Below are 26,084 nucleotides of genomic sequence, written 5' to 3'. Positions count from 1 at the left end.
CAATCCTGCATCTGGAACGTCCTAGGCTAAGCAAGGGTGTAGACATGTGCTCAAAATGCATTTAATATGTGACCTGGGTCCATGTATGACATGGCTGATGATATTTCTCACGGGAACAGTAGACGACCAAACAGAAAAGACCACACACATGTAGCAGCATAGGTGCCTTTCATGTTTTCTTTTCTCTCTTTCCTTTTGATATTTTTGGGTTCTTTCCTTCTTTTCCCAAAAATCTTGGCAAATGTTTATACGTTTATACTGGAGATTTGACACTTTTCATGGTGGAGAAAAGAACCGATGGTACTCAATGTTTCGGACAGTATGCTGACGACAGACAAAGCATTCTGTCTGAACCAGCAAAGCTTTCTAGTTTAAGTTTATACATGTAAATGTACATGTACATACAGTGAGAACCCCCACAAATCTACGGTCTGGACACAACTCAACCCAGTATGATGCAAAGCCAGAAATACAGACGCTGGCAGGCTCTTGTTTGAGATGTCGCAAAAGTTTGGACAGCAAAAATTGTTGAGATCCAAATTCAGTCTTAAAAAAAGAAGGGAAACTCACAAAAAGTTCAGCTGTCCGATCACGTACACTAACATTCAGCAGCTGAAACATGTACGTGTAGTGCACGTACATGTACACGTGTGCGGAGAAAAATGACACAGCAGCAGGAAGACGGACGATCGATCTGCATGAGGACGCTGCTACCGACGACCGACCACCCAGAGCAGCCAGCGGAATTAATACAATCTGACCCCTTTGACACTCTGGACGGCTTAATGGGTCATTCATAATACCTCAATCAAGGAAGGAGAAGCCTTCAGCTCTAAAGCGATAATGCCAGACAGTGACGAGGGGCCTGAAGGAAGGGGAGGGTAATAAAGAAAATATATAAAATATATATTGCGTCTGATGACATCAGAGCAGGCTCCCTATCCCGGACCTGCGCATCAATCAACCGTACACGTACAGCATATCACAGAGGGTATTCATGGACCTAATACTACGCACTGCATCACCGTCTAGACTTGAGGGCCCATTTGTTTCCCCTCTTAAGTTTGTGATAAAGTTCGCCAGCCATCGATCTGCAGCTTCGGTCCCTCCTTTTAGAGGATCCAACTCAATTCCGCATCTGGCGAAAGAGGGTATAGTTTGTAGCGGCGCAACTTCTGCAGAGGATGTGACAATAATCTCACAGACAAAAATTGCTTCTTTAATAATTAATGTAAATCCCATAGGAAACTGCTTCCATTAAGGGCCACTTGGGTATTCTTTCAGTAGCGTCCAAACCTATGTGTGCTGTAAAGATACTAATGCAGGCATGGGGAAAACAGTACTGTACTTTGGTCCAAGTTTTGTTTTTATGGGCAATACAAGTGAACAATTTTCCTTCACTATCAAATTGCAAAATGCCGGGCAATTTTAACATTTGAAAGTCAACATGTTTACATGTATATCCAAATTTTCTTTGTTATCCATGAGGTTTTTTTTAAACTCTAAAGAAAAAATGACCCCCTCATCAACAATGGAGGTACGGATACCTCCCTGAGTGTGCTGGTATTATACATTATGTGTAATGCAGAAATAATCTGTATGTACATACGCACACATGTAAGCATATTGTTAGTGTGTTCAGTACCTAACATGAATAGATTATAGATTTGGCCATCTGGCAACAAGTACTTTCTAAGGTCTAAAGTCATGTACTCCGTGAAGTGGCCAATGCTAATCAAAGCTACTGAAGACACAACTTCAAACCGTAAATATGTTATTATTCCTAACAGCCTTTAATCCTTTATTTGACAAGAATTAAACACAGCGAGTCAAGAGGTGATTGCCATGAAGCCTCCCCCAACCCCGCCCAACCCCCTACCCACCAAACTCAATAACGTCAAACAAGTCAGTCATTAATGGTAGAAGGGGGGTAATTACAAGATGTTTTCAAGCAAACTGGTGATTTCCATGCCCCTCCCTTCCCCCCCCCCCATTTCTTTCACTTTTCATATTTTTTATTTTGTTCCTGGGGAAGGGAGGGGAAATGTGCCCCCTTTCCCCTCTAGTATTTGACTCCAATGGCAGTCATCCTTTCACATTTTTACGAGCTGGCCTTCTCCAGTGTCATACATGATGTACGATGTAGTGCAACAGTGTCCGCCATCCTGGCTAGCCAATTCTCTCAATTTCACCGACCTTAGCTCCTGCTGGCTCAGACCAGAGAGAGAGAGGGACAGAGGCGTCTCTCCTCCAATCCCGAGGCCCGGGATTGAGTTGCATACCATGTACATGTACGTGTCGGTGGGAGGAGATCTGCCCCGATATCATGTTCCACGAGCAGGCAGAATGATGGAGCACCACACAGGTGACATTCTCACAGCAACACGCTGGGATGGCCTCAGCTTAAAGGTTGGTTCATACTCCATGCTAATTGGGAACACGGAGCCAACTTTGGGAATTATCCTTTGCACTCTACATGTGTGCTATGTCTCCCTACAGTTCTATGCAGTCCAATAGCTTTGAGGCCTCAAGCCTGCTGCGAAAACGGCGCAGATGAATTATACCAACATGTCGCAAAGCAGTGAGAGGACGGGGAGGGGGGGGCGCTCAATAGCAGCACAAATAAAGCCAATGGAAATGATACCTATCCTGTATACTGTGCATTTACGCCGCCAGCTAGTGCTTGATTGGAAGCCGCATCCGAGTTAAATGTTTTATGGCTATGGCTTCTACTTTGCCACTAAACAACCATGGTGTACAGCCAAAGCCATAAACAGCCATGCCCATTTTGTACAAAACTTGACTTATCCAAAATTTGGGATGGATTATTGCAAACCAACTTTTCATGCTAGGAATTCACGAATGTTGGCTGCATTTCAATCGTGGCATACACGTTTCTCAAGTCAAATTCCCTCTGTTCAAGTTGTATCTGGATAAAACCTCTGCCTTTAATTCAAGCTGCGTGTGCACAGATCCACAGAATTAGCTGGACATCCTGGTCTTGATGTGAGCAACTTGGTGAGTCTGTTGGTTATTGCACGTCAAATGTTCCCTATTATGCACTGAAACAATTTCTGGCCAGATTTTGAGCTTCCACAACTGATTTCTTGTAGGCTTTGAAAATTTACACAAATTTCGTTCCAGCCCCCAATACTGAAATCATGCATTCATCACTTCCCTTTTCATTAGATATTCCTGACAAGTTTTAGTTTTTGGCCAATTTCTAAATTATGAACCTTATTTTTGTGCTGGAGCAACGAGACTGTATTTCAACTTATTTGTATCAATGCAATATTTTTTAGTTCTTGGGCAATACAGCGAAATCAAAGGGACTCCAATTTGTCGTTTGCACATGGACATAGCATGTCCTTTATAGTCCTATGCGTGTACATGTACTTCCTACAACAGTAAAACAAAAAAAAAAAAGAAAAAAAAAAGATGATGCCATCCGTTTGTCTGCGGTTGTAATTTAACTAAGGATTAGAATGTCATTTTTGCTGGCGTAAACAAAACCAACTCATAAAGTGAACTAAATATGGAGCCCACGAATACATACGTACATGTAAATGAGGCTGCCCAGAACGTGTGCGCATACACCAGGAGGCCCAACTGAACTTTCGTTGCAATTGTTTGATGCAATTAGCTAAAACACCATCAAGGACGATGCGTTATTCTGGGCATTGAAAGGATAGATGTACCATTGTATGTGCATGCTCCATGTGACAAAGGACATAGTGCATGTGCCCGTATGTTGTGTGAGAAATAGCACTATAATAAAAAAAAATGTTACGAGATTTAAGTACACCTCTTCTGAAGATATATCTATGAGGTGAAAATCCTGGAACTCCGTTGGGGATTTGTGGGTGGAGCACAGGTGCAAGACCTTAGCATGAGGCTTATTACAACGTATGTTAGTGTCTTTAATGTAGATATAACACAAAAAAAGAGCCTTAAGATAGGAATCCCTACCGCTTCGGTCCCTAGGTTAAAGAAAAAAGATGGTCTGATATGAAGGGGCCTACCGTATGTGGGGTCCTCCATGGGCAGATATTTAACAAATTGCTGCTACTATGTAACAAACATGGCTTTGAAAGTAGACCTTACAGATTTTCCCAAAATCTGGAAATATTCATGATTTTCTCACTTTCTTTAACTGCACCTGAAGCTCCCAGTGACCTCTCTTCCCTGAGACCATATCTTTTTTCCCTGTCATTATTCCAGCTGAGATACTGGTATACAAATGATAACAGGCCTAACGGAAGATGCTAAAGAGACACACGATCTTCTTTTCTTTTTCCTTAGTTCAGCTTATTTCTCGATCCAGACCAAATGGATAAGACAGCCGTGATACGGCCTGACCCACGCTATGATGCGGGAGCATGCATCCCCGTCAGGGATCCACACCAGAGAGGGGTTTATCCATGGCTTGCCAGCCCTCTCATTAATAACAATCCATGGACGAGAAAACGCTAATTAAAAAACGAAAGCAGCGGGATGCTATATTCTCCACCATGCCTGGAAAGTTTATTTGCCCATTTTTCTGTAGTTGGACAGCTAACGTACTATCCTAACAATCCAGTCCATATAAGACAGCATACACTCTTTGCTTAAGCCTTTCAGTGACACTTAAGGGAGTGTCTACCCTTTCTCTTCACAAGTCTGAGAGACCAATGTGAAAACAGAATTGCTTTAAAGTCAGTGCACCGGTCATTTGGGACGCTCCATCAGCAATTGTATTGCGGCGATCACCGTTTAAAACAACAGAGCGAAACACTATCTCAAAGATATTGTTGAGCCACAAAAACATTAAAGAACCACGCACACAACACAGAAATCTAATAATAACAAAGGATTATATTAAACCTAAGAGCAAACAAAACCTTATGCTGTTTATGCTTGCTGGTTAAATGATATAAAGCAGAACAAATGTGCTCCTGTACTAGCATGTCAAAATGTTGATCCTAAAACAGTAAAGGGAAGGATAATTTATAGCCTGACACGGGTATGGCCAAAAAAAGGAGAAGTACATTCCCATGAGAATGCTAGAATGAAAGAGATGCATGTTGGAAAAGGTTGAATAACTCCTGGCGCAAGTAATGCGAAGCGACTGTGTGCGGGACAGGGGAAAACACGTTCCTGCCAACCACTAACAAACACTGATGAATCAATCGCAAGAGTGCCTCACAGGCCCAGCCCCCCTGTGCGAACACCAACCCCCCCCCTCCCATCAAACTCCCAATTCAATCTTTGACTCAATTGCTGAAACTGCCGGTCGAGATTCCGCTTTCCCCCTCTTTGCACCTGCAACCTGGGTTTCTCTCCGAATGGGGGGGAGGGGGAGAGAAAGCAAATTAACTTGAGGAAAACGTGCCTCTTGTCTCCTTTTTTACCCTCGTTTCAATTTTAGTCAGGCAGAAATTTTTTTTTTTTTGAAGGCTGAGGTAGAATTGCTTGTTCCCTCTTTTCTTTTTAAAAAATCTATTCAGTTGGCTGTCTGCCGTTCCGTGAGCCGCAGGGTATGAAAGATCGCGACTACAATAACTACTTGGCAAAATAAGGTTCCCCGAGTCTCAAGTCGAGGAAATTAAGGGAAAAAATTTTACGGCAGTGTTTTTGTCAGTGGAAGTAAAGTGACGATGCACTAATGACGAGCAATCAGAAGTTTCACTGAAGAGAAAGGGAATGCTGAAGGATCGTGCGGCCACGATGACAAATTAATCCGCATTGATGAATGCCTGCGCAACCTGCTCATGACACATGCACATGAATGTGCACATTGATCTGGAGTCATAAAACCCAGAGGAATGGAGGACTTACAGACGGGTGTTGACAGAAGTTTACATCACAGTCATGAATTCTGACATGTCTGCAGTTACTGTCTAGGCACTACTGTGTGTATATCGGTTTGCAGTTTGTTTGGGGGCGCACAAAGTAAATAAACAGCTTTCGCATACCTTGAAACATCTCTAGTCCATCCATGGGATTTTTGACAAAGACAAAAGTGCGGACTGGAAGGGGTGTGCATGTACCTGATGCAGCTCTCCCATCCACTCACCCCTCCAATAGGCACTTAAAAATGTGCCCTCTGCTTCCTCTACTAATCACTGAGATGACTAAGACTGTTAATGTGACTACCCTAACTCGTCAATTAACTGTGTGACTAATTAACAGAATGCTTTAGGTGACCTGCATGATGCTTCTGGTACTTGAAGCTAAAAAAAAAAAAAAGAAAGAAAGAGGAGAAACGGGGGGGGGTGAGATTGAAGTAAATGAAGCAAACGGCTGCAATAACTCTGGCTGGCTGCACACCGCCAGCTCTTTCACCGGAGTCGTCTGCATCAACGAAGTCATCCCCTGCCGATTTGTCACACAGCTTGGCCCTTTGCAGTTACGGGCAGGAGAGGATAAAGAAAATTACATAAAAAAAAAAAAAATCTCATCCACATAGAAAACTGGGAGGAAGGATGCCCAGGGAAGGAACTGTTTTGAATCCTGCCGGCCATATCTGCCCTGTTCATGATGAAGCGCACATGAGGAGCACCAGTTGTTCCTCGTAGAACATGCCGGAAACCCTTCAGGAAATAGGGAGTTTGCTGGTAACCAACTACTCTGCCTGGCTTATAAGTAACGGTAGAATGGTACGCATATATATGTGCATGGCATGCTCCGAAAGAGAACATATCCCCCCCCCAGTTGATAGGACAACAGCTACATGTGCACGAGCCTCTCCCAAACTCGGAACAATCTCTAATTTTATAGCCCTACGTTACAACACTGAATGTTACAGGCGCTCAACAATACCCTCATTAACTAAAATTTTGTAGTTTATTTTTTTGTCCAAAATTTTTATTGATTTTGTATTATTTTTAGTGTTTTAAATGAAATGCGAAATTTTAGTAAATTTGGATGGTTTTGGTACCAGGACCATTTTATTCAAGTATTTGATGTTAATAAACAAAATATTTGCATCTTGTGCTACCGTTAAATAGAGGCAGACCCTTCAGATTCAAAACAAATGATTATCCAAAGTTGAAATTTAAAAAATCATGCTCATCCAACAACACAAGAGCACCAATAAAGTGTGCACTTGTCGTCGGTCGCAATTGGGAAAGAGAAATTTTCCCAGTCTATCTAACAACAGGTAACAAGTATTGAAAAAATCATCAAGTAAACACCGTTGCGTTGAAAATCGAGCAAACTCTCTCAGGTACACAAGATGAATCCTTAGCCGTTTACAGCCACGGCGAATTGTGATGTGGGATGCTGATTCTCATCCAGGGGGTATGCAGCTGAGATTGAAGTGTGGTGGACCCCGGTGATGAGGGTGGCAAAACAGCCACCCTCCTCCCCTTAGCAAACATCTGTGTCACCCACAACCATCATCTCTGACGTTGGCTTCAGGTTTCGGTTTCAAGAATGTAGTACCCCGAGACTGGAACCCTCCGAATCAAAGAAGTTTTAGCGTCTGATTCAGAAGCGCACATGTCCAGGGACCACCAATTATTGGCATTACACAAGGCCAGAGTTTAGAGCATTATCATTTGATCCCAACAGTTCATGTCTGCAAATTCCAGAGACGATACGGAAACCCAAAGACACGGAGAGAAAGCCATGACTTGGAAAATAATAGTCTCAGACTTGTTACCAGTTAGCGGCGAGGAGTCAATGTCAGGGCCAGGATGCACTGACACCCTCTCCCTCCCAAGGGACCTACATGTACACCTCACCAGCTCGGACCTGGGTCCACATGTTTTGACTCGTACCACACACTGCCGACGACGACAGATATATCCAAAGCCCCAGCAATTCGTGATGAGCACGCCCAAACATGAATGCTCCTTGTTGAAACATGCACTGGGAGACCCATCAGGAGGTAACTGGATTACAGACCAAGCCAGAGCCGTATTTTGATAAGTGCTTGTGCCCCGATAAAATGATAAGCTGTGAGTGGCTGACAACTCGGTCGGAGAAGGGATAGGAAAAAAAAAAAGAGAGGAAGAAATGGGGCAAGCGTCTTTGCTTTCGCGCTCCCGTAAGAACCTCAATTAAATTCAATACTCACTTCCAGTTCACAAATGGATGCTTCACGATACAGATTTTAATCGAATAAAGATCCACAGAATGTGGTGGCATTGCAGGGTAATAAAAACACCTTAATCTTATTTGGGGGGGCTCTCGGACAAGAACGTTGACAAAACATGGGGCATTTCCCCCACATCTGCAAGAACTTCACTGAGGAATTAGGGAGGGGCAACGAATGGTTCAAATGCCATGTTTATTTTCACAGCAAACACACTTCTTATTGAACTTTTCTGTATCACAATTCAGACAAAATGGCATGAAACCATGCATACAGGTACCTCTGCTAAATACATGTACATGTACAGTTCACACACTGGTACATGTGCATTGTAAATGCATGAGCTGCTAAGCCTAATGGTATATGTACATGTACATATCATGATGTACATGATGCATTCCTGTCACTCGATAGGAAATCAATAAGCAAACCAAGTTTCCTTCACAGATGCAAATCACTGGGCACTACTTGTCACGTTAGAGGCGAGTAAGTAATGTGGAACTTTTCCTATCAAATAAATGGTTCCAGAAAATAGCAAGAAGTTTGCCGAGTAGGGTATAGGCCTACACGTGCGTGTTAAGCAGCCCGATGAAACTCAGCTTCCGGTGTGACATCAACGTTGCTAGCCATCAGATCACCATGGCAACTTGGGAATATTTTATTTAAGAGTTTCAGGGCTGATACTGCATGTACATCTAGTGTCTGTGCAGTAAGTTCAGTAGCGACTAGGCTGTTCTCAGTGGGCACCAGTCTTTCCAGGTTGCTCTTTAATGTGTTATACGAAATGTGGTTTCGGTACACCAATATGACTCACGCAAAGGAACCGGTAAGTTATGTTAATGCTTCATGAATTATGCATTGAAAACTTCCCAGATCCAGAGATCACAGAAGCAAAAAACAACCCAGTCATCAATTCACGGTCAAGATCACGGGTCTGAACATGAAAAAATTGAACGACTCGAATACATACATGTACTGAATGGTACATGTAAAAGCCCCTGTACAGTCCAATTCCATTAAAGCCTGCAGACAGGCAAAATCACACCTTACATCTCCATTCATCAGCCTCTGAAGACTGCTCTTTTGACCAATTTAGTCCACCTTAAAGCAAGCACTTTTCAACCATGTCATTAAGAGCATGTTGGCGGTGGGTGTCACGACCTTTTGCTGATGACGAAGTATGACAATTTATCAATCTGATGACATGGAATGGCATGAGATGAAACAGTGAATAGCATAAAAGCTTCTGGTGCGATGCAGCAAAGAACAAAGGGTGAAAAGATGCAAGTTCACAAATCTTGAAGTATACTGAATCTTTGCAGTGGATTGGTTGTGCTGGGGTTACGGCCGTAAGATAGGCGCATGCACCGTCCCATGTGACACAGAGCCAATGCATCTGCATGATACAAACGTGTCTCTAACCTAGCACACACACACACCACAGCGCCTCCCATGGTCAACATCCATTCAAGAAATGAGTCCCATGTGCATCTTCACCAAACTGCTCCATTCTGCTAGCGCTACTTGGCATAAAGCACAGAAGATGCCATGTATCAGCATCATACACGTGTACACAGTTCTACCCAGCCTGGGGTTGTGGGATCGACAATGCTTAAAACATTAAAACAAAGTATCAGGTCTACTTTATAATGCTATGTGCAGATATATATTTTGGACCTCGGCGACGACAATGAAAATAGGAGGAGGGGGATAACGGTGTGGGTGAATAAGGCCATAATGTTCATGCTTGTCTGGAAGGAATTCTTGACGGTACTAAAAAAAAGTCTGCACGTATACATTGTAGGCCTACATGGACCTCACGGCAATGAATGTTTATGTCTCTGAAAGTGCAATTCACACACGCATACGAATGTGATGATAACCACATGGAAACAACCATGCACTTATGTGCACGGCGGACAGTCCATAAGTCATTTGACACCCAGGCACTGGTAGATTATATGGACGCACCCAGGAGACTATGGTTCATTAATACTGCTATAACTTACAAATCACAAAATATGGAGAGCCTGACGTTTCAATCCGAGCAGAATCTTTCTCAAAGGCAAAATGACAAGCAGACAGGGACAAACAAGCAAAGAGGGAATCAAGCAGACATGGACGAATGCAGGAGGAGAAATTGCTAGGACTTCTTAGAACTACTGGCTGCATAATGTATGTCCATTTTCCCTTTGGGTGTAAAATACGTGAAATGAGAGATACGTACCAGTACGTGTGTAGATACATGAACATGAAAGTCATTTCAAGATGGCTTTTTTGACAAGCTGACTTTGGCAAATAGCAAAATCCTATAAACTGTATCGACAAATATTAGTCTAAACTGATGGGATTAAGTGACACTGGGATAGCAACCTGTACTTTTTTCTGTCGTTCCCTTTTGACAAAAGGGCCCACGAAAGGAAAGAAAATATAGGTGAACTGAAGAAACCGCTAAAAGTGTATTCAATTAAGGGGCAGGCAGGGAATCTGTGATTCAGATTAGACAATCACCACATACTCGATAAACAACTTCTATTTGATATGTCCGACGTGTTGTTTCGGTGAGACTGGGGTTGACATTTAGCATGCGTACGTGCTCCGAACGCAAGGCACAAAATGTTTGAATGCGTTTAATTTGCCCGTTTTTCATGTTCTGAGACCATGTGGGGATCAGACAAGATCCTTTTGAGGAATAATCTTTATTATAAAATGAAAGTTGAGTGGCATATACATGTACGTACTCTCCCTGAGGAAATTCTGCTGGCTACATATGTTGGTTCTCCAGCTTTGACAAGAGAATTTTTTGTTGTTGTTAACTTTAATATTCTGGCTGCCGGAGTTGGTGATACTTGATCACTCTGCTGTGCCTGGAGATCTGGTTTCATTGCAAATTGATAAACCTTAAACACAATCCAACATTTGACATTTGGAACTGGCAAGATTATCATTCAGATCATCAGTTTTTCTCATCATATTTGCCGTTTTACAGCCCAAGAACCAGGGCCAGAAATACTGGGCGTGACACTGGCCTGTATACTGTTCTTCAGAGAATCAGCATTGCAACTAAAAACCTAAACCTCAGGATGGGGGGGGGACATAAAAAACAGCTACATGTACGTCTCCAACAAGACCCTGGCAACAAGTACAACCTGAGTTGCTGCAGCGTTCCCTGATTGTGTTTAAATCAAATGCACATTCGGTACGTCACCTCCACCCAGGCACACGTGTCCACCATATGGTAAGCTTTTGAAAATCGTTAATTCAGCAGACCAGGGCCACCAGCGTGTGCATATCTGCAAAACTGCAATGGAAAGTACCCGAGCGGGAGCAAGAATCCGTTCTGCCGTCCCGGGCAAAAATATGGTTGGAATTAGAATACATTTTGATGACTTTAGCAAAAGATCAATGGGATGAACAGGGGCAGGCAGGGGGCAAAAAAAAACCGAGGGAGAGAGACTGAAAGAAAGAATTTTTAAAAAGGTAGGCAGCCGATGCTGCAAGACAGCCAACAGACAAGAGGAAACTTAATATTCCGAGGTGGTTGCCACGGTGATAATGACGTCAAACTGGGTGGCCGGCTCCCATGAGTCATGGGCTCATCAAACGCTGCAGCGTGTTTCTGTCTCATTAGGTTCTGGGCAATATGCATTATTCATTTTTCAATTAGGCTTGATTAGAACCACCATAAGACAATTTTCCCCTCTTTTCTTAGCTTTTTAACATGGCTTGTATCGATTTATAACAAACTCTATTATTCGAGACAGAAATAAACCAAAAACTGACCTGGGAAAGTTCCAAAAAGATTAGGTGATCAATTGTCATTTTGTTGTGCGGTAACCTGGATGTGTCATATTGCACCACACTTGTACTTTCACCATTTTATGATCCCATATGGAAGCACAACATGGAGTAAATGTACCATGGAGCAAAATACCGATAATGTGTGTACACACTAACACAGATGTACACCCTAAGTACATGTACATGTGTACATGCCATGCATGCTCCTTGGTGTGTACTTTTGTAAGCCCGACTGGAGTTTTCCACTGGAAAATTCAAAGTCTCTGAAGTTAATTGCATGAAAGATATTCCTGATTCCCTTGATGACAACAGTGTCTCTGAAAGAACATATGTGACATGGTTTACCTTATGCGAATACATGTACAAATATGTTCAGCTGTACGTCTACGGCAAAATTTAGAGGTAGAATGCCGCGGCCTTGTAGCTAAGAGCATCAGATTCGTAGCTGGTGGGTAAAGTCGCAGGTTGCGGGTCCGAATCCAGCCCGGGGGGGTCATGGTGCATGTGCCCTTGGGCAGGGCACTCCATCACTCATGGCTTCTCTCCACCCAGGAGTAATTGGGTGCCCTGTGTGGTTGATTTAGCTGCTTTGTGCCGAAATGGCAGCATCGAGCTGTATACTCCCCAGGGAGCTGAGATGGTATTTGGAATGTTTCATGGGCCCACTGAGCTGGGGTAATAATAATGGAAAGCGCCTTGATCTAAGTTAATTAAAGGTACTATATAAAAACTGTTATTATTATCATTATTATAATTTATAAATCTTAATATTTTGACTCCTTGCACAAGAGAGTCCTTAAACCTTTTATGCAAAGTGATGTATATCATGTGGATGAGAGACAAAAACAAAAAAAAAAAAAAGGTCTGGTTACTGTGTGAATTCAAAGAGACCTTTGGAACTGTCTGCATAACCATGTGCACATTTATAACAGAATGCTGCTAACCAAATCAACAGCTTGCTCAGTGCCCTTACAAAAATGCACATATTTTAGAGGCATCAGTGTGAGATGGGGTGCATCGAAACCATGCAATACACTAACGTGAACCAACTTTATTCTGTCTGCTGAAAGGCATGCGTCCATCAGAAACCATCTCTGAGACCATCTTTTCAATAAAATAGCAAATATTTAGGCCTGGTACCTCTAATCGAAGGAGAAAACATACAAAATAGAACCGTTCTGGATGCTAACAGAGAAGATTGCTAGAATGACAGCAGAATTTTGGCATCATTCGTCATTATGGCAGCCCAATCAAGCCCACTATGACAATCCCAATGGATCTCTCACTATTCAGGATCAATTGTACTCGATTCAACTGTTAACATATATCCTTTGGAAAAAAAAAAAATCAGAGAGACAGATACAGGGAAAACACTGTGAAGAGGATAAGCCCTGCATTATTCATGCACTGGCGACAAGCAACAAGTATTTGCCCGTCGGTTTCTATGGAAACTGAACGGTAAAGGAGTATATGAAGTGTAGCTAAAAACATCCATGTACAGTCACCAACAATATGGCTTAAGAATTATAGCTGACTGCACACCAAACAGATGCTATCCAAATGTATCTTGTCGATGGGAGAAAACACATACTTGGGTAGCACAACAGCACCATCAAAATAACACTTATGGAGGACGGTTCTACGGCATGGGAATTGCCAGAATTTTTTTTCCAGGAACGAGGGATGAGAGAGCCCACTATTTTCCAAAGGGGAATTTCCAGGAGGAGGGGAAAACCTTTATCACCTAAGAGGTTTCTCGTTTGTTTGCTTCATTCGTTTGCTTTCCCCCTTATTTCATTTTTCATTCTTTTTTTTTGGGGGGGATACCCCTTGCCCTCCCCGTGATGCCCATGTTCTACTGGGATAAAACTGTTGCTGCTTTTGTTAAAGAGGAAATGTACAGTATGTGTACATGCAAAACATGCCAAATCTGTGAATTCATTCACTGCTCCTTTGGTACTACACGTACTTGTCTTGAACGGTAAATGCGATGGAAGAATACATGAGGTGCGTGTAAGCATGACTTTTCCCTGCCTCTGTTGGGGACAGCTTCCCCACACAAGAAAAAACGTTCACAAGATCAAAATTTTGTCCAGAATTGAGAGAGAGAGAGAAACAAAATTTTTTTTGCGTTCCCCGAGATGGTGGGCGAGAAATGGAATAATACCCTGGCGTACCCGTAGCTGCACGGCACCCTAGGAAAATTAAAGCTACGGCGCAGAGGAGGGGACAAGTGATAATCCCACCTTAGCATTGGCTACAGTCCCTGGCCAAACGTTCCCATCAAAGTGAAAATGCTCCTTCCTTCTGCCGGACACCTTGAGGTCTAAGGCACATGCTATAATATGATTTTTTTTTGGGGGGGGGAACAACTTGAGTATTTGTAAACTGACCTCACAGGGGGATTATCTGTGTCTTTTTCAGTGGGATGTGTACATCTGTGACCCATAAAAGATTTGGGGTGGGCAGATGGAGTTTAGCAACAGAAAATAAATCACTCAAGTTCTAAAACAAAACAAATGAAACCGCAGCCATTCCATCCCCACCAAAAATGCCCGCAAAAATACAGGTGTAAAGATCAGTTTTTCTTCCCTCACTGTCAAGAAACCAAACCAAACTGGAAGCATCTTGGGAAATCACAGAGTGAAAGGGGATTAAAATATGTCCGGTCCATTTGGACTAATTGAATCAATTGGGGGTAGGAATCGATGGCAGGGACACGGCCCATCAAGCAGGCAGAGGACTGAAAGGTCAACAAATGTTACAGGGAAACACCAGTTCATTGCTCACGTTTTTCCCTTTGCATGTTCTATCTTTAAGACTTAAACAAATAAACAAAGACAGTTTAACTAGTACCAGAGTAATCAATGGGGCATAATACAAAATTTCAGATCCGCGTACTGGTGCATGTAGGCATGCAAATCTGTAACAACGGCCCACATCTTTTCAAACCTTCCATGCACAAAACCTGGTAAAAATAATGTGGGGCAAACACAAAGAACAGCCAACTTTTGAAAGGCACTGAAAAAATGCTTTAGCAATGAAAACACCCTTTTGGCAATCTCAAAACAGAATGCTTACTCTATTTTAATTTCTATTTATTAAACTTCCATGTGAAAATAATCATAGTCAAAAAGGAAACAACGAAACGATCAAGAGAAAAAACCATGAACTTGTTGGCCAACTGTGAATCATTTTAGAACTCCTCCTCTTTCGACTCTCAAATTCAGGTTGAAAACTATTCACTTACTGTAAATACTAAAGAAAGAGGGATGCAGCAGTTTTTAAAAAACCCCAAATTTCAAAAATCAATTGGGCCTAACACTCGGAGGTAAGATTGGAAGAAAATGAAATATCCGCGAAATAATCACCAAAGGGTTTGATCATGGCCCCACAAAAGACTGACGAAAGGTATCCACCAGTGGCATATCCGGCTTTTTATGTCAGGAGGGGAGGGCCTTGCTTAAAGACATCCCTTAATATACATGTACCTATTTCTTGTGTTTGATATCAAATGTTTAACACACCATAAAGGTATACTCAGGATTTGCCAGATGTTAAAACAGATTGCTTGAAAAATCCTGAAATCAGGAAAATCATGACAAAAATCATGAAAACGGGAAAAATCCTGACCATTGAGAGAAAATGTTCAGATAAAACTGTATTCATGATACACATATCACGTAATAAGTTAAACCAAGCTTTGTTTTTAATTGAAAGGAGCTGACTGCCACTCAACAAGTCCAACTCTGGCAATACGACAGATGAAACATGAAAAACAACTCGTTCTCCAAGGGAAGGTGTTGGTTGGGTGCGAAATCAGCATCGGCACGGGAACATACACCCCTCCTCCTCCCACCCTCCCCCCCCAACAACGAGACTGCGGGCATACCAAATGGAGTCGCACATTCCTGAGAATCACAGATGCAGAGACTTCAGCTGATGTGTGTGGCCTGGGATCTTTCAAACCTGACAATCTCCACTCGAGGAGGGGAATTTACACTGTACTTTCAAGCCGTATAAAATCTTCCACCTCAAGAGCACACATTTGTAAGGATTCATCAATACATTTCTGCGGTGTATGGTGTCATTAATTTCCAGATCTAGAACTTGGACATTTCTGTATAACGAGGTGACTGTAAGTACGTGCACAGCTTTACGCCCTACAACCAAACTGTGCATGAGTATTCAAGGGAAAGCCAAAACGGGACAGGCGATTGGGCCTCACCGTGTTTACTCAATAAACGTGACTATTCACCAGGTGGATCTTGTGACTTGTAGGGTACAATCGTTATCTTCCGGCTGGACTTTAAGTGATGACGCGATATGGTTTGCAATTGAAGACATACATGTAAAAGAGGCCATTTTGCTATCAAAGGAGCTTGACGTACATTGTAAGTACTGTGCCCTTGTCCTAAATCTGTCAAGGTGGCCACAGAAAAAAAGTCCATTAAAAAGTACATACATGTACATGTACCCGGTACATGTACTTGCACAGTTCTCTGCAAAGTTTTAGAAATAAAAAAAAAATCTTATATTTGTCAAAACACTTGCTTCAAAAAAACCCCAAAGGCCCACAAATTGAATTAGGCCTACAAGTAAAGTTCTATCCAGGATGTTACTGAACATTATATTGTAAAGTGCACTCAAGTCATGAATACCGGTAATAAACACAGATCCTAACCTACATGCACATGTATACATGTAAGATCATATTCTCCCCCATTTACCCAGCTCCTCTCCACTGACAAACCAAACACACCAGAATGGCATGGAGGTAAAGCCTTTGTGCATATGTAAATTTTGAATTGGGTAATTTTACTTGAACCACTCGCCCTCCCCAAAAAAATAAAATCTCAAAACACAAACAAGGAGAAACCCACATACTGCACATTAATTTCTAAGCCAAGGGGACGGATAATTCTCTGCAGACTGGATGTTCTAGTCAATTTTCAATGCTCCATCAAATTCAACCTCAGGCGAAAATGACTCCTTGGTGGAAATTAGACCAGCACCGTGAGGTACTCCGTATTATTGAATGCCGGGAGAATGCATCCGGTACCAGGCTCACTGACGTTTCAATATTTTCCCATTATCTGCCGGGCGCCTCCGGTTTTGTTTTCATTGTTTCCCCCAGTTTATTTCTGAAGATGACGCTTCGTTGTTTCCACAGCATCTTGTTCATGTGTTTCAGGGGGGGGGTTGGCATATTTCTCGAGTAAAGGTTTGTTCATGTGTCATCTTCAAAGGGTCGCATCTTCAGTGCTTAAGGCTACATATGCATCCTCTGTCCTTGGTTCTAGCTAAGTTGTTCAGGGTTCCAGCTGGCAAATTTCAAACACTATCCAAAGATTTAGCTAAACGCGCAGTTTCTGCAATCACTTGTAATGTAGTCTTAAAGATTTTTGTCTCCTCCAATGCTCAAGCCGCTAGTCAAATTCTGCAAATACATGCCTGTAGATGTATGTAGGTACGGTATGTATGCATGCATTTGCCATTTACTGACAATGGCAACAAACAGATGGAACTCTGCGTGTCCCCTTCACAATGCTCCCCTGAAGTTTTCCAGAGAAAAAAAGAAGCACTTTAACTCATTCCAATGGAAAATACGGTATGAACACCCAGACACAAAACTTTACATCTCGCACTCAAAGGTAAACTGTGAAGGCTTGATGATGAGTAACTTCATGTTTCAAAACTGGGCCCAAACCACAAAGGCCCCCCTCCCCCAAATACTGGTACTTCTGTTTCCGGTTTCCTGATCGACCCAATTTTTTCGGCGCAACCCCACAATTTTTATCAGCAAGTTATAAAAATAAATTTTAAAAACTATTTTAAAATTTAAACAATGTTTTCAATAAATCCTGTCCTCTTTCTTTACAAACACCTCTGAACAACTTTTTTCATGTTAAAACGTTTTTATGTTTTCCAGCTTACATGTATATTTGCAACTTTTGAAAAGAAACGTCTGTTACTTTCATGAGTTCTCTTCACGTTTCGCTGCCGCAGTGGTGAAAACACGTGCGCAAAGCTCAATGCACTAAAGCAATGCTGCGCTGGTTCCCGCGGCGCTGTGCTACACCCATTCAAAGAATGCAGGATGGAAATGTGGCAACCAGTCTATATTACTGGTGTCGTTACACTACTCCGGGCGAACATGCACACAACCCTACAGCTGCACGTCGAAAAGACATCGACGTTGCAAGAAGATTTCTGCAAGTTATAAATGCACAGAACTTAGTCTGTGGTCTGTGTGTGTAACCTCTATGTTCAGGAGTTAAATATGAGGTTGTTTTGCTCATTCTTGAAGCAAGCGTGCTTCGGTAAAATTTTCTGCCACGGCACAAGGTTTACTGCCCACCCATTTGGATACATCACAGATGCTTTCCACACGATACACGGGCATTACTGGCCAGTGACTGACTGGTGTTGTGCATAGTGGAGTAAATTGTCCATAATTTTTAAGAATTGTCAACTGTAGGAATATTTACATAGATTAAGGCAAGTTTTTATCACTTTTGGGGGCAATTTTTGGTAGATTTCATCCCCATTCATACTATTTAACCAGCACAAAGAAATCGACCTAAAAAAAAATGGGAAGGCATGTAATGGGAAGCCAAACTTTTTTTTTGGCCTATCCTCATCTCCTCCTAAACAGCTCTCTAAAGCGCACACAACTTACATCCATTAAAGTAAGCATCAATACAATTCACATAGTATGCATGATTCATGAATGTCAGGAACATCTGAGAGACCTTCTGAGTACAGTTCTCTAGAATTCAAATTAGCAATGGAGATGTACAATGTACATGTAGGTACATGTACGTGTACACCTGTACTAGTATATTATACCAGTGCACGTGTGTATTTTGCATGCGTGCCTTTGTTATAACAAACTGACGATCACTCAAAGAAAATTTCTTTTTCCTTGTTTCCCCTGCCTGGGTTGATTGAAAATACATTACCGAAAAAAAATATCCAGAACTATCACGTGACATTAAATATTCATGCAAACCACTGAAAAGGTCCTGGGGATCTTCCTCGGACGAAGACGACGCAAAGTTTCAAATAAACATCTGACCATTCTTTTACCAAAGCAAATGAACTTCCCTTGTTTTGTGCAGAAAATTACGAAGAGTGATGAAACTCCAAGGCACTGCTTACGAGTGCATGTCGCAGAAAACACAATGGTCTAATAATGGTCACGGCACATGTAAATGCGACAACGATATCTTGTAATTAGTAATTATACAGAGCCAGGGCATCATCACGTACATGTAAACGGAAGTCAACTACCTCATGTACATGTACATACTTGTGTATCCTTCAATACGTACATTGCTATATGAATATTGGGGGAAAAGGTTGGTTTCAGCAATGACAGTACGGTATTGTCTGGGGCTGATGTAAAAAGTCCAATTAGAACCACCGATTGCAGTAACCTGCATGTAGCTACATGTACATGCACTTCATCAGATGTACCAGCCACCTGACCCCCACAAACTCTCTGGCCAGGTAAGCTGCCAAAGCAAGTCAACAGACAGTCATGGGTTCAATCAAGTCCTCCCAAGTGAGCCTGTGAAGTTTTTTAACAAACTCTAGGAAAGTTTCACTTTCGGGATGTTAAACTGGTAAGTGACATGTGACATGACTCGCAGTGTACGACAACTTAAGCACTGAGCACAGAGCAGCATATCGTGGTGCTTCACATACAAAATGGTTTTGCAGAAGCATATTATCAATGCGTCACTCGTTCTTTTCCCACAAAAATGCCCTAAAAAATCCTGGCATGCCGTCATATTTGATGTGGAAGTTGAGCAAGTGTAACCAGCCAAGAGACTTACCGTGGTCTTCTCCAGACAGCTAAGCAAGTGGTGATGCTGAGACTCGTAGGCACTGTACTTGCTGGTCAGGTCTTCCAGACTGCAACCACTCTGGAAAGAGACAAGATGGAGAGAATTTTGAAAATGGGGTTGAAGTTATCACACCAGAACAATGTCACAAAGATTTGTTGGGTAAATACGGGTAGGCACAGTGGTCTGCTTTAAACCATGAATGTTCTAGAGGTCGTTGAATTCCTCCTACAGCTGGCTGCTTGCGAAGGTTTTGCGCTTGTGCAGGTTTTTTGGCGGTCAGAAAACTGCAGGTGTGTAAGTGTAAATTACAAAAACTTGAACATAATAAGCCACTTCATAAATGAGGTGGAAGTGACCGTTTGGTGATGCATATATGGTCATCCTTGACAAATCACAGACAAACAAACAAAAAGTTGATGTATTCACTACCAAATAATTGTTGGTAAAACACAATTGATGGCAAAACACAAGGCATTTCATCTTTCTTGACAGGTAAAGAACAAAATATTTAAAATATCCCCCCCCTGAAGTATTGGTACAATACACATGTACATGTAGGTGTGGCAAAGAAATAGGCTTTGAGGTTGCTTGGCAAACGGAGAGACCTTTGAAGTAAGCTGACCAGCTGGACTTGAAATACACCAGCATCAATTGAAATCGCCTCTTAAAATATTCCAGTGTCATGTGCAAATATGGAAAAAGTACATATTATATCACTGCCCCTTTAAAGACCAACTTCCGTGACAAATATCATAATATGGTGGCACAGATACAAAGAAATACATGTATCTCAGAGGAGACTGAACGTGAATGCATGAATTCAAGCTCGATAGTTTTTATGATCTTGAAGTCTGGGGCAAAGGGGACGGTAAAAGGAAGCTACATGTATACAGTTCAACCCAATCAACAATTGTCAAATTTTGAGATCTTTGTTCACAATTGGTATTAACCTTTCACACATATACACAAAAAATTGGGGCTTTTTTCCCCAGGGACAAAAAACTGCCCCCCCTTTCGAAATCCGTGACACACCATTGGTTTCGTACACCAGCTCCAACAGGAAGATATGCCGCTGCAAAGGAGACTGGATCACATCAGGGCAGTCTTCCTTTAATTCACCACTGATGCAGGATGGGCTGAGCAGCCACACGTGTCTGCACAATGACGATACCAGATCCAACACAATTTCCACAATGATAAACTGGACTTTTTCTGATGACAACAAACTAAGTAACTGCCACAATTTTCCAAGTTTTACAGGATTTGTACGAGTAAGTCCAATGGACAGGGCACTGTGGTGCCCTGTCACACAGGTGTACATGTACATATACAGTACGGTACATACATGTACAGTACATGACATGTTCACGTGAGTAACACAGGCTTTGCGTGGTAGCCATCTTGAAGGACAGTTGTTTTGTTCAACAGGGAAACCTCCTTTGCGCATACCCTGTAGACCAAAAGCACTGGCCTGCAAGCTGGCAGCCATGCAAACATTCTACACACTCTCTTTTAAAATTTCCATCTTGTACAGAACAAATGATAACTTGGCTGGTGTTCATGTCTTTTTAACTTTAAGAAGAGAAAATAGGGCTTTTCTTCAATTTTCTGAAAAAAAAAAGCACTTGCCATGCAGGCGTGTGCTATAAAATATGTAGGGTAAACACATGCACAGAGCCTATAAAATTTGCACAATCATGTGAAAGCTTACAAAAGCGAATAAGGATAATGCTGTCATGTCACTGCGAGGGATAGATGCTCTTTGAACATCTACTTCATATTGAAAGTTTCAATTGGGTTCGACTTCAAATCATGTCTCATAAAGCAATTGGATGAAAATAGTAAATATTCAAAAATTAATAAAAATTAAGAAATTGTGAAAAAAAACCCACTCGTTTTGTTTGATGTGATAAGAACGCACACTGCCATCCATTTTGGAACAACGCCAAGCTTACGATTCAACTTGACTGGGTTTTTAAGTGTTTGAGCTGGTCGTTTGCGCCGGCGGTGCTCATCATCACTCTGACAATTTCAGGTCTTACTACCTGCATGATTTTCCTCCCATTTCTCTACACGAAGTGATGGCTTGATTGCCTCAATAATAACTTAAAACAGGCATCGACATCGCCCGGGCCATCTACCGCTCATTTCATACACGTTATTAATGATGGAATGCCTATGCTTCTTCTGTGCATGAAATATTCAGTTTGGGTAAACATGACCACTATTCCACATGGCGCTTGTACATGTACAGTGGCAAAAACAGCCTATCTCCCTTCATTTTTTTTTTCTTTCTATATTGCAGCGCACCAACTCATTTCATTAGTAGGGCCTACTTCAGCTGACCTGGATATTCAGGCATGGAATGTAGTAGATGGAAAGATGGAAAAACAAAATAAAAACTGGCACAGCAGATGAGCAGCTGACAGACTGTGACTTTTATAACCAGAAAAAAAAACAAAAGCAAAACCAAACCCCTCCCCCAAAAATCAACTATGCTCAACGACAATGTACTATAAGCAGCATTGACTGTAAGCATGTGCAATTCCCCCATCTCTGGCCCCACGGTTGAAAATAAGGCAAGAAATCCTGGTTACAGAAAGTGGCCTGCATTGGATGACTATTAAGCATTCATGAATCAATCGAGATGGAGTGTGCCCGTACACATGTGTGTGTGTGTCCATGTACCTGCAGTACACAGTCCATACTGTCTGTATACTGTACAAACAAATGTACAGGTAATGTACATTACAGAGAGTGCTGCCATTGGTTGATGGATGCATTTCCAAATATTAAGTCTAAAATCAAAACAAAATGGATGGAAGAAAAATTTTTTTGGGGGGGGGACCAAATCTGCCGAATACACATAATGACGAGGCCTTCACGCAATCACAAGGCGCATTGGCGTCACTATCGATGGATAAGACTGCCAAAGACACACACTAACTGCTGCTCTGGTAAGGGGCAATTTATCCCTGTATCCCCTCCATTAATACTGCCTTGTTGAAATGCAACTCACAGACACTGCTTATTACAAGCCCCCGTTTGGCCGAGGCCGTTCAGCCTCGCGAAAGTGGAACATTACCCAAACGCATCATCCTAAAAAAAAAGGAACCGAGCACATCCCTGCGACATTTGAACAGATCGCTCAATACTCGGGTTCTCCCTATTGGCAAATCTGCACAGTCTACAAAAAAAAAAAAGAGGGACTGAAAACAGAACGGGGAGAATTGTTGAGAGAAACTTGTCACGAGCAACAGCCACGAAACACAGTGACGAAGAGCATCTTGGCCTGTTGAAACGGCAGTATTGGACCGTGGTGTAGACTGTTTGAAAAGGACCTTAGGGATGATGAAATCAACAGTCGGAGCAAATTTTTGTCACTCTCTTGGAATGTTAACCACTGAACAAATTCCTCTTGTAGAGTGCGAAAGTGACCAAATCGGAAAGAAGTCAATTCAAGCTCTTCAGAAAGGACTGAAATTGCATGTACATTAAAGGCCTTTTCAAACTAGACAAATCTCGGGGTTGATGCAGGGTTGAAAACTGGTGACGATTCACACTTGAAAGTTTTTAACTCCGCGCCGACCCTGCGTCAACCCCGAGATTGCTCCAGACCAGGGTTGAGAATTTTCAACCTGGTTTAAAATTTTTTGTGCTCATTTCTGGGGTTGAACTTACCCTGATAAGCTCAGTTTGCACGAAACAAGTGTGAAACAACACCGGGTTGAACGTGGGGTTGAAAAATCTAATTTTCAACCCAGGGCAGTCATGGATTCGCCCAGGGTTGAGTTCAACCCGGGTTGAAAATTGTTTGTGCCCATTTCTGGGTTGAACTCACCCTGATAAGCTCAATTCACACAAAACAAGTGTGAAACAATGCTGGGTTGAACGCAGGGTTGATATATTCAATTTTCAACCCAGGGCGGCCATGGGCTGATGGCGCTCACCCAGGGTGGAGTTCAGCCCGGGCTGAGAGGCTGTAGTGTGAAAACGCCTTTGTACACTTCAGGTTGTCACATCACTTGGTACAAAAGTTTTTGCATTTACATGCACAGGGAAAAAGAGCAGCTTCAGAAACTCTGAGTCATCTGAAATGTACTTCAGAAATAGAGAAGAAGACAAGGAGCTGGGAATTAACTCAAATTCTGTAGTTTACATGAGGGTTCACTGACAAGTTACACTTTAAATTGATTGTTTTACAGTGGGTGTGTATTAATATTCTCTGGGATTGGTATCAAATAGTGTGGAAGTGAGCAGAAATTTGCAGGCTTCTACTCTTACTGTAAATGGAAATCTGATGAGATTTCAGAAGATGCCCTATGTGTAAATTTCCATCAGTTGCAAAAACAGCAAAAAAGAAATACTGAACATAGAAGCACAAGACCTTGCACGGGCCTTCGGTACAATTCTGGTGTGAGAAGCCGTACACAGTGTAGTCAGACTGTCTGGTCTCCCTTCACTCGAATTATGCATCTGTAATCTGAAGCCGCACAGTGTGGCACTGTGGCTTCACGGCGGTGGTGCTCGCTAGAAGCTTTGCGGCTTCATTACTTTACATATTCGATGGACATACCGGTATGTAGGACTACTGGGCAGCCAGCTAGGCTGGTAAGAAGTGCAAGGGTACAGATTCCTCTGCTTCCCCCTCCCCTCCCCTGCCCCGCCACTGTGTAATGACTTCAAACGCTGTCAAAACTTCAGTGACAGGTTTACAGATGTGCGTTTGGCAAAGTACAACCTCATTGGCGATCAAAATCGAGCAAAGTCTTGCTCTCTAGGAAACATGCGCCCTGCCTCCTGATAGGAAAATAAATAAATGGCCTTGTGCCCGGTGTGCTGTCATCAATAGCTCTTGCTCCGAGGGTGCCCGGTAAAAATGCACTGACAAGGATGTATTTATTAGAATATACATAATTGATTCGGTCAACATCGTGAGTGGGCGAGGTACTGTACTTGATGAGCGCAGGCATGCCAAAATGAAAAGAACTATTCAGATACTTTATTGCATATGCTAAGAGCCATTTCAAAAACATACTCTAATCAAGTGTGTTCACACTCTCTCTGGCTGCAAAATCCTGACGCTGCGCACTGTCACCGTCCTTGACACGGAGTTCCTACCATGGGAGAGAGAGTATGAACAACGTACCTAGCAGGGGCACCAGGTGGAGGTCTCACATGTCCCCAGCCAGTGTCACCTATGACAACTTGAAAGGAAAGAGTTTAGGGTGTTGCAGCATTGACGGCGTCAAATACCACACACAACAGATCCAGCAGTAGGTTTTTGCCAGCACAGACTAGGTTCTAACAACAATCAGTGGGATTCAGACAGCCGAGCGCTCTTACCAGAAACAACAGATCCAGCAGTAGGTTTTTGCCAGCACGAACTGGGTTCTAATGACAATCAGTGGGATTCAGACAGCTGAGTGCTCTTACCAGAAACAACAGATCCAGCAGTAGGTTTTTGCCAGCACAGACTGGGTTCTAATGACAATCAGTGGGATTCAGACAGCCGAGAGCTCTTACTACACACAACAGATCCAGCAGTGGGTTTTTGCCAGCACGGACTGGGTTCTAAGACAATCAGTGGGATTCAGACAGCCAAGTGCTCTTACCACACACAACAGATCCAGCAGTAGGTTTCTGCCAGCACGGACTGGGTTCTAAGACAATCAGTGGGATTCAGACAGCCAAGTGCTCTTACCACACACAACAGATCCAGCAGTGGGTTTTTGCCAGCACGGACTGGGTTCTAAGACAATCAGTGGGATTCAGACAGCCAAGTGCTCTTACCAGAAACAACAGATCCAGCAGTAGGTTTCTGCCAGCACGGACTGGGTTCTAATGACAATCAGTGGGATTCAGACAGCCAAGTGCTCTTACCACACACAACAGATCTAGCAGTAGGTTTCTGCCAGCACGGACTGGGTTCTAATGACAATCAGTGGGATTCAGACAGCCGAGAGCTCTTACCACACACAACAGATCCAGCAGTAGGTTTTTGCCAGCACGGACTGGGTTCTAAGACAATCAGTGGGATTCAGACAGCCGAGAGCTCTTACCACACACAACAGATCCAGCAGTAGGTTTCTGCCAGCACGGACTGGGTTCTAATGACAATCAGTGGGATTCAGACAGCCAAGTGCTCTTACCACACACAACAGATCCAGCAGTAGGTTTTTGCCAGCACGGACTGGGTTCTATAACAACAATCAGAGGGATTCAGACAGGCAAGCATTCTTACTGGTCCATCTTTTACTCTCGCTTTTCTTTTCACTGGTGTGCTTGGCACGCGCAACCAATTTTTTGTTGAAATGTGCTGTTACCGTGCATGCGCCAAGGGGAAA

At 42.6% G+C, this 26,084-nt stretch overlaps 2 protein-coding genes across 3 annotated transcripts in view; one reads left to right on the top strand and one right to left on the bottom strand.

The window, feature by feature from the left end:
* Positions 1 to 16,945, top strand: part of fhit (fragile histidine triad diadenosine triphosphatase) — a 64,324-nt gene extending 47,379 nt beyond the window's left edge. Inside the window, exon 6 of the mRNA XM_087136309.1 lies at positions 15,602 to 16,945. Coding sequence (XP_086992435.1) covers positions 15,602 to 15,649 — 48 coding nt within the window. The 3' untranslated portion in view covers positions 15,650 to 16,945. The remainder of the gene's footprint in view (positions 1 to 15,601) is intronic.
* LOC110974295 (potassium voltage-gated channel protein Shal-like) overlaps positions 1 to 26,084 on the bottom strand; it is an 85,791-nt gene that overhangs the window by 16,388 nt on the left and 43,319 nt on the right. For both annotated transcript variants that reach the window (XM_022225834.2, XM_022225835.2), the window contains exon 4: positions 19,726 to 19,815. In XM_022225834.2, coding sequence (XP_022081526.1) covers positions 19,726 to 19,815 — 90 coding nt within the window. The remainder of the gene's footprint in view (positions 1 to 19,725; positions 19,816 to 26,084) is intronic.

The sequence above is a fragment of the Acanthaster planci genome, linkage group LG04 (genome assembly GCF_054643075.1).
Source record: "Acanthaster planci isolate LZ-2023a linkage group LG04, COTS_SCS, whole genome shotgun sequence".
Classification (NCBI taxonomy): Eukaryota; Metazoa; Echinodermata; class Asteroidea; order Valvatida; family Acanthasteridae; genus Acanthaster; species Acanthaster planci.
The sequence above is the reverse complement of the archived record's forward strand: the minus strand, read 5'-3'. Positions and strand labels throughout refer to the sequence as shown.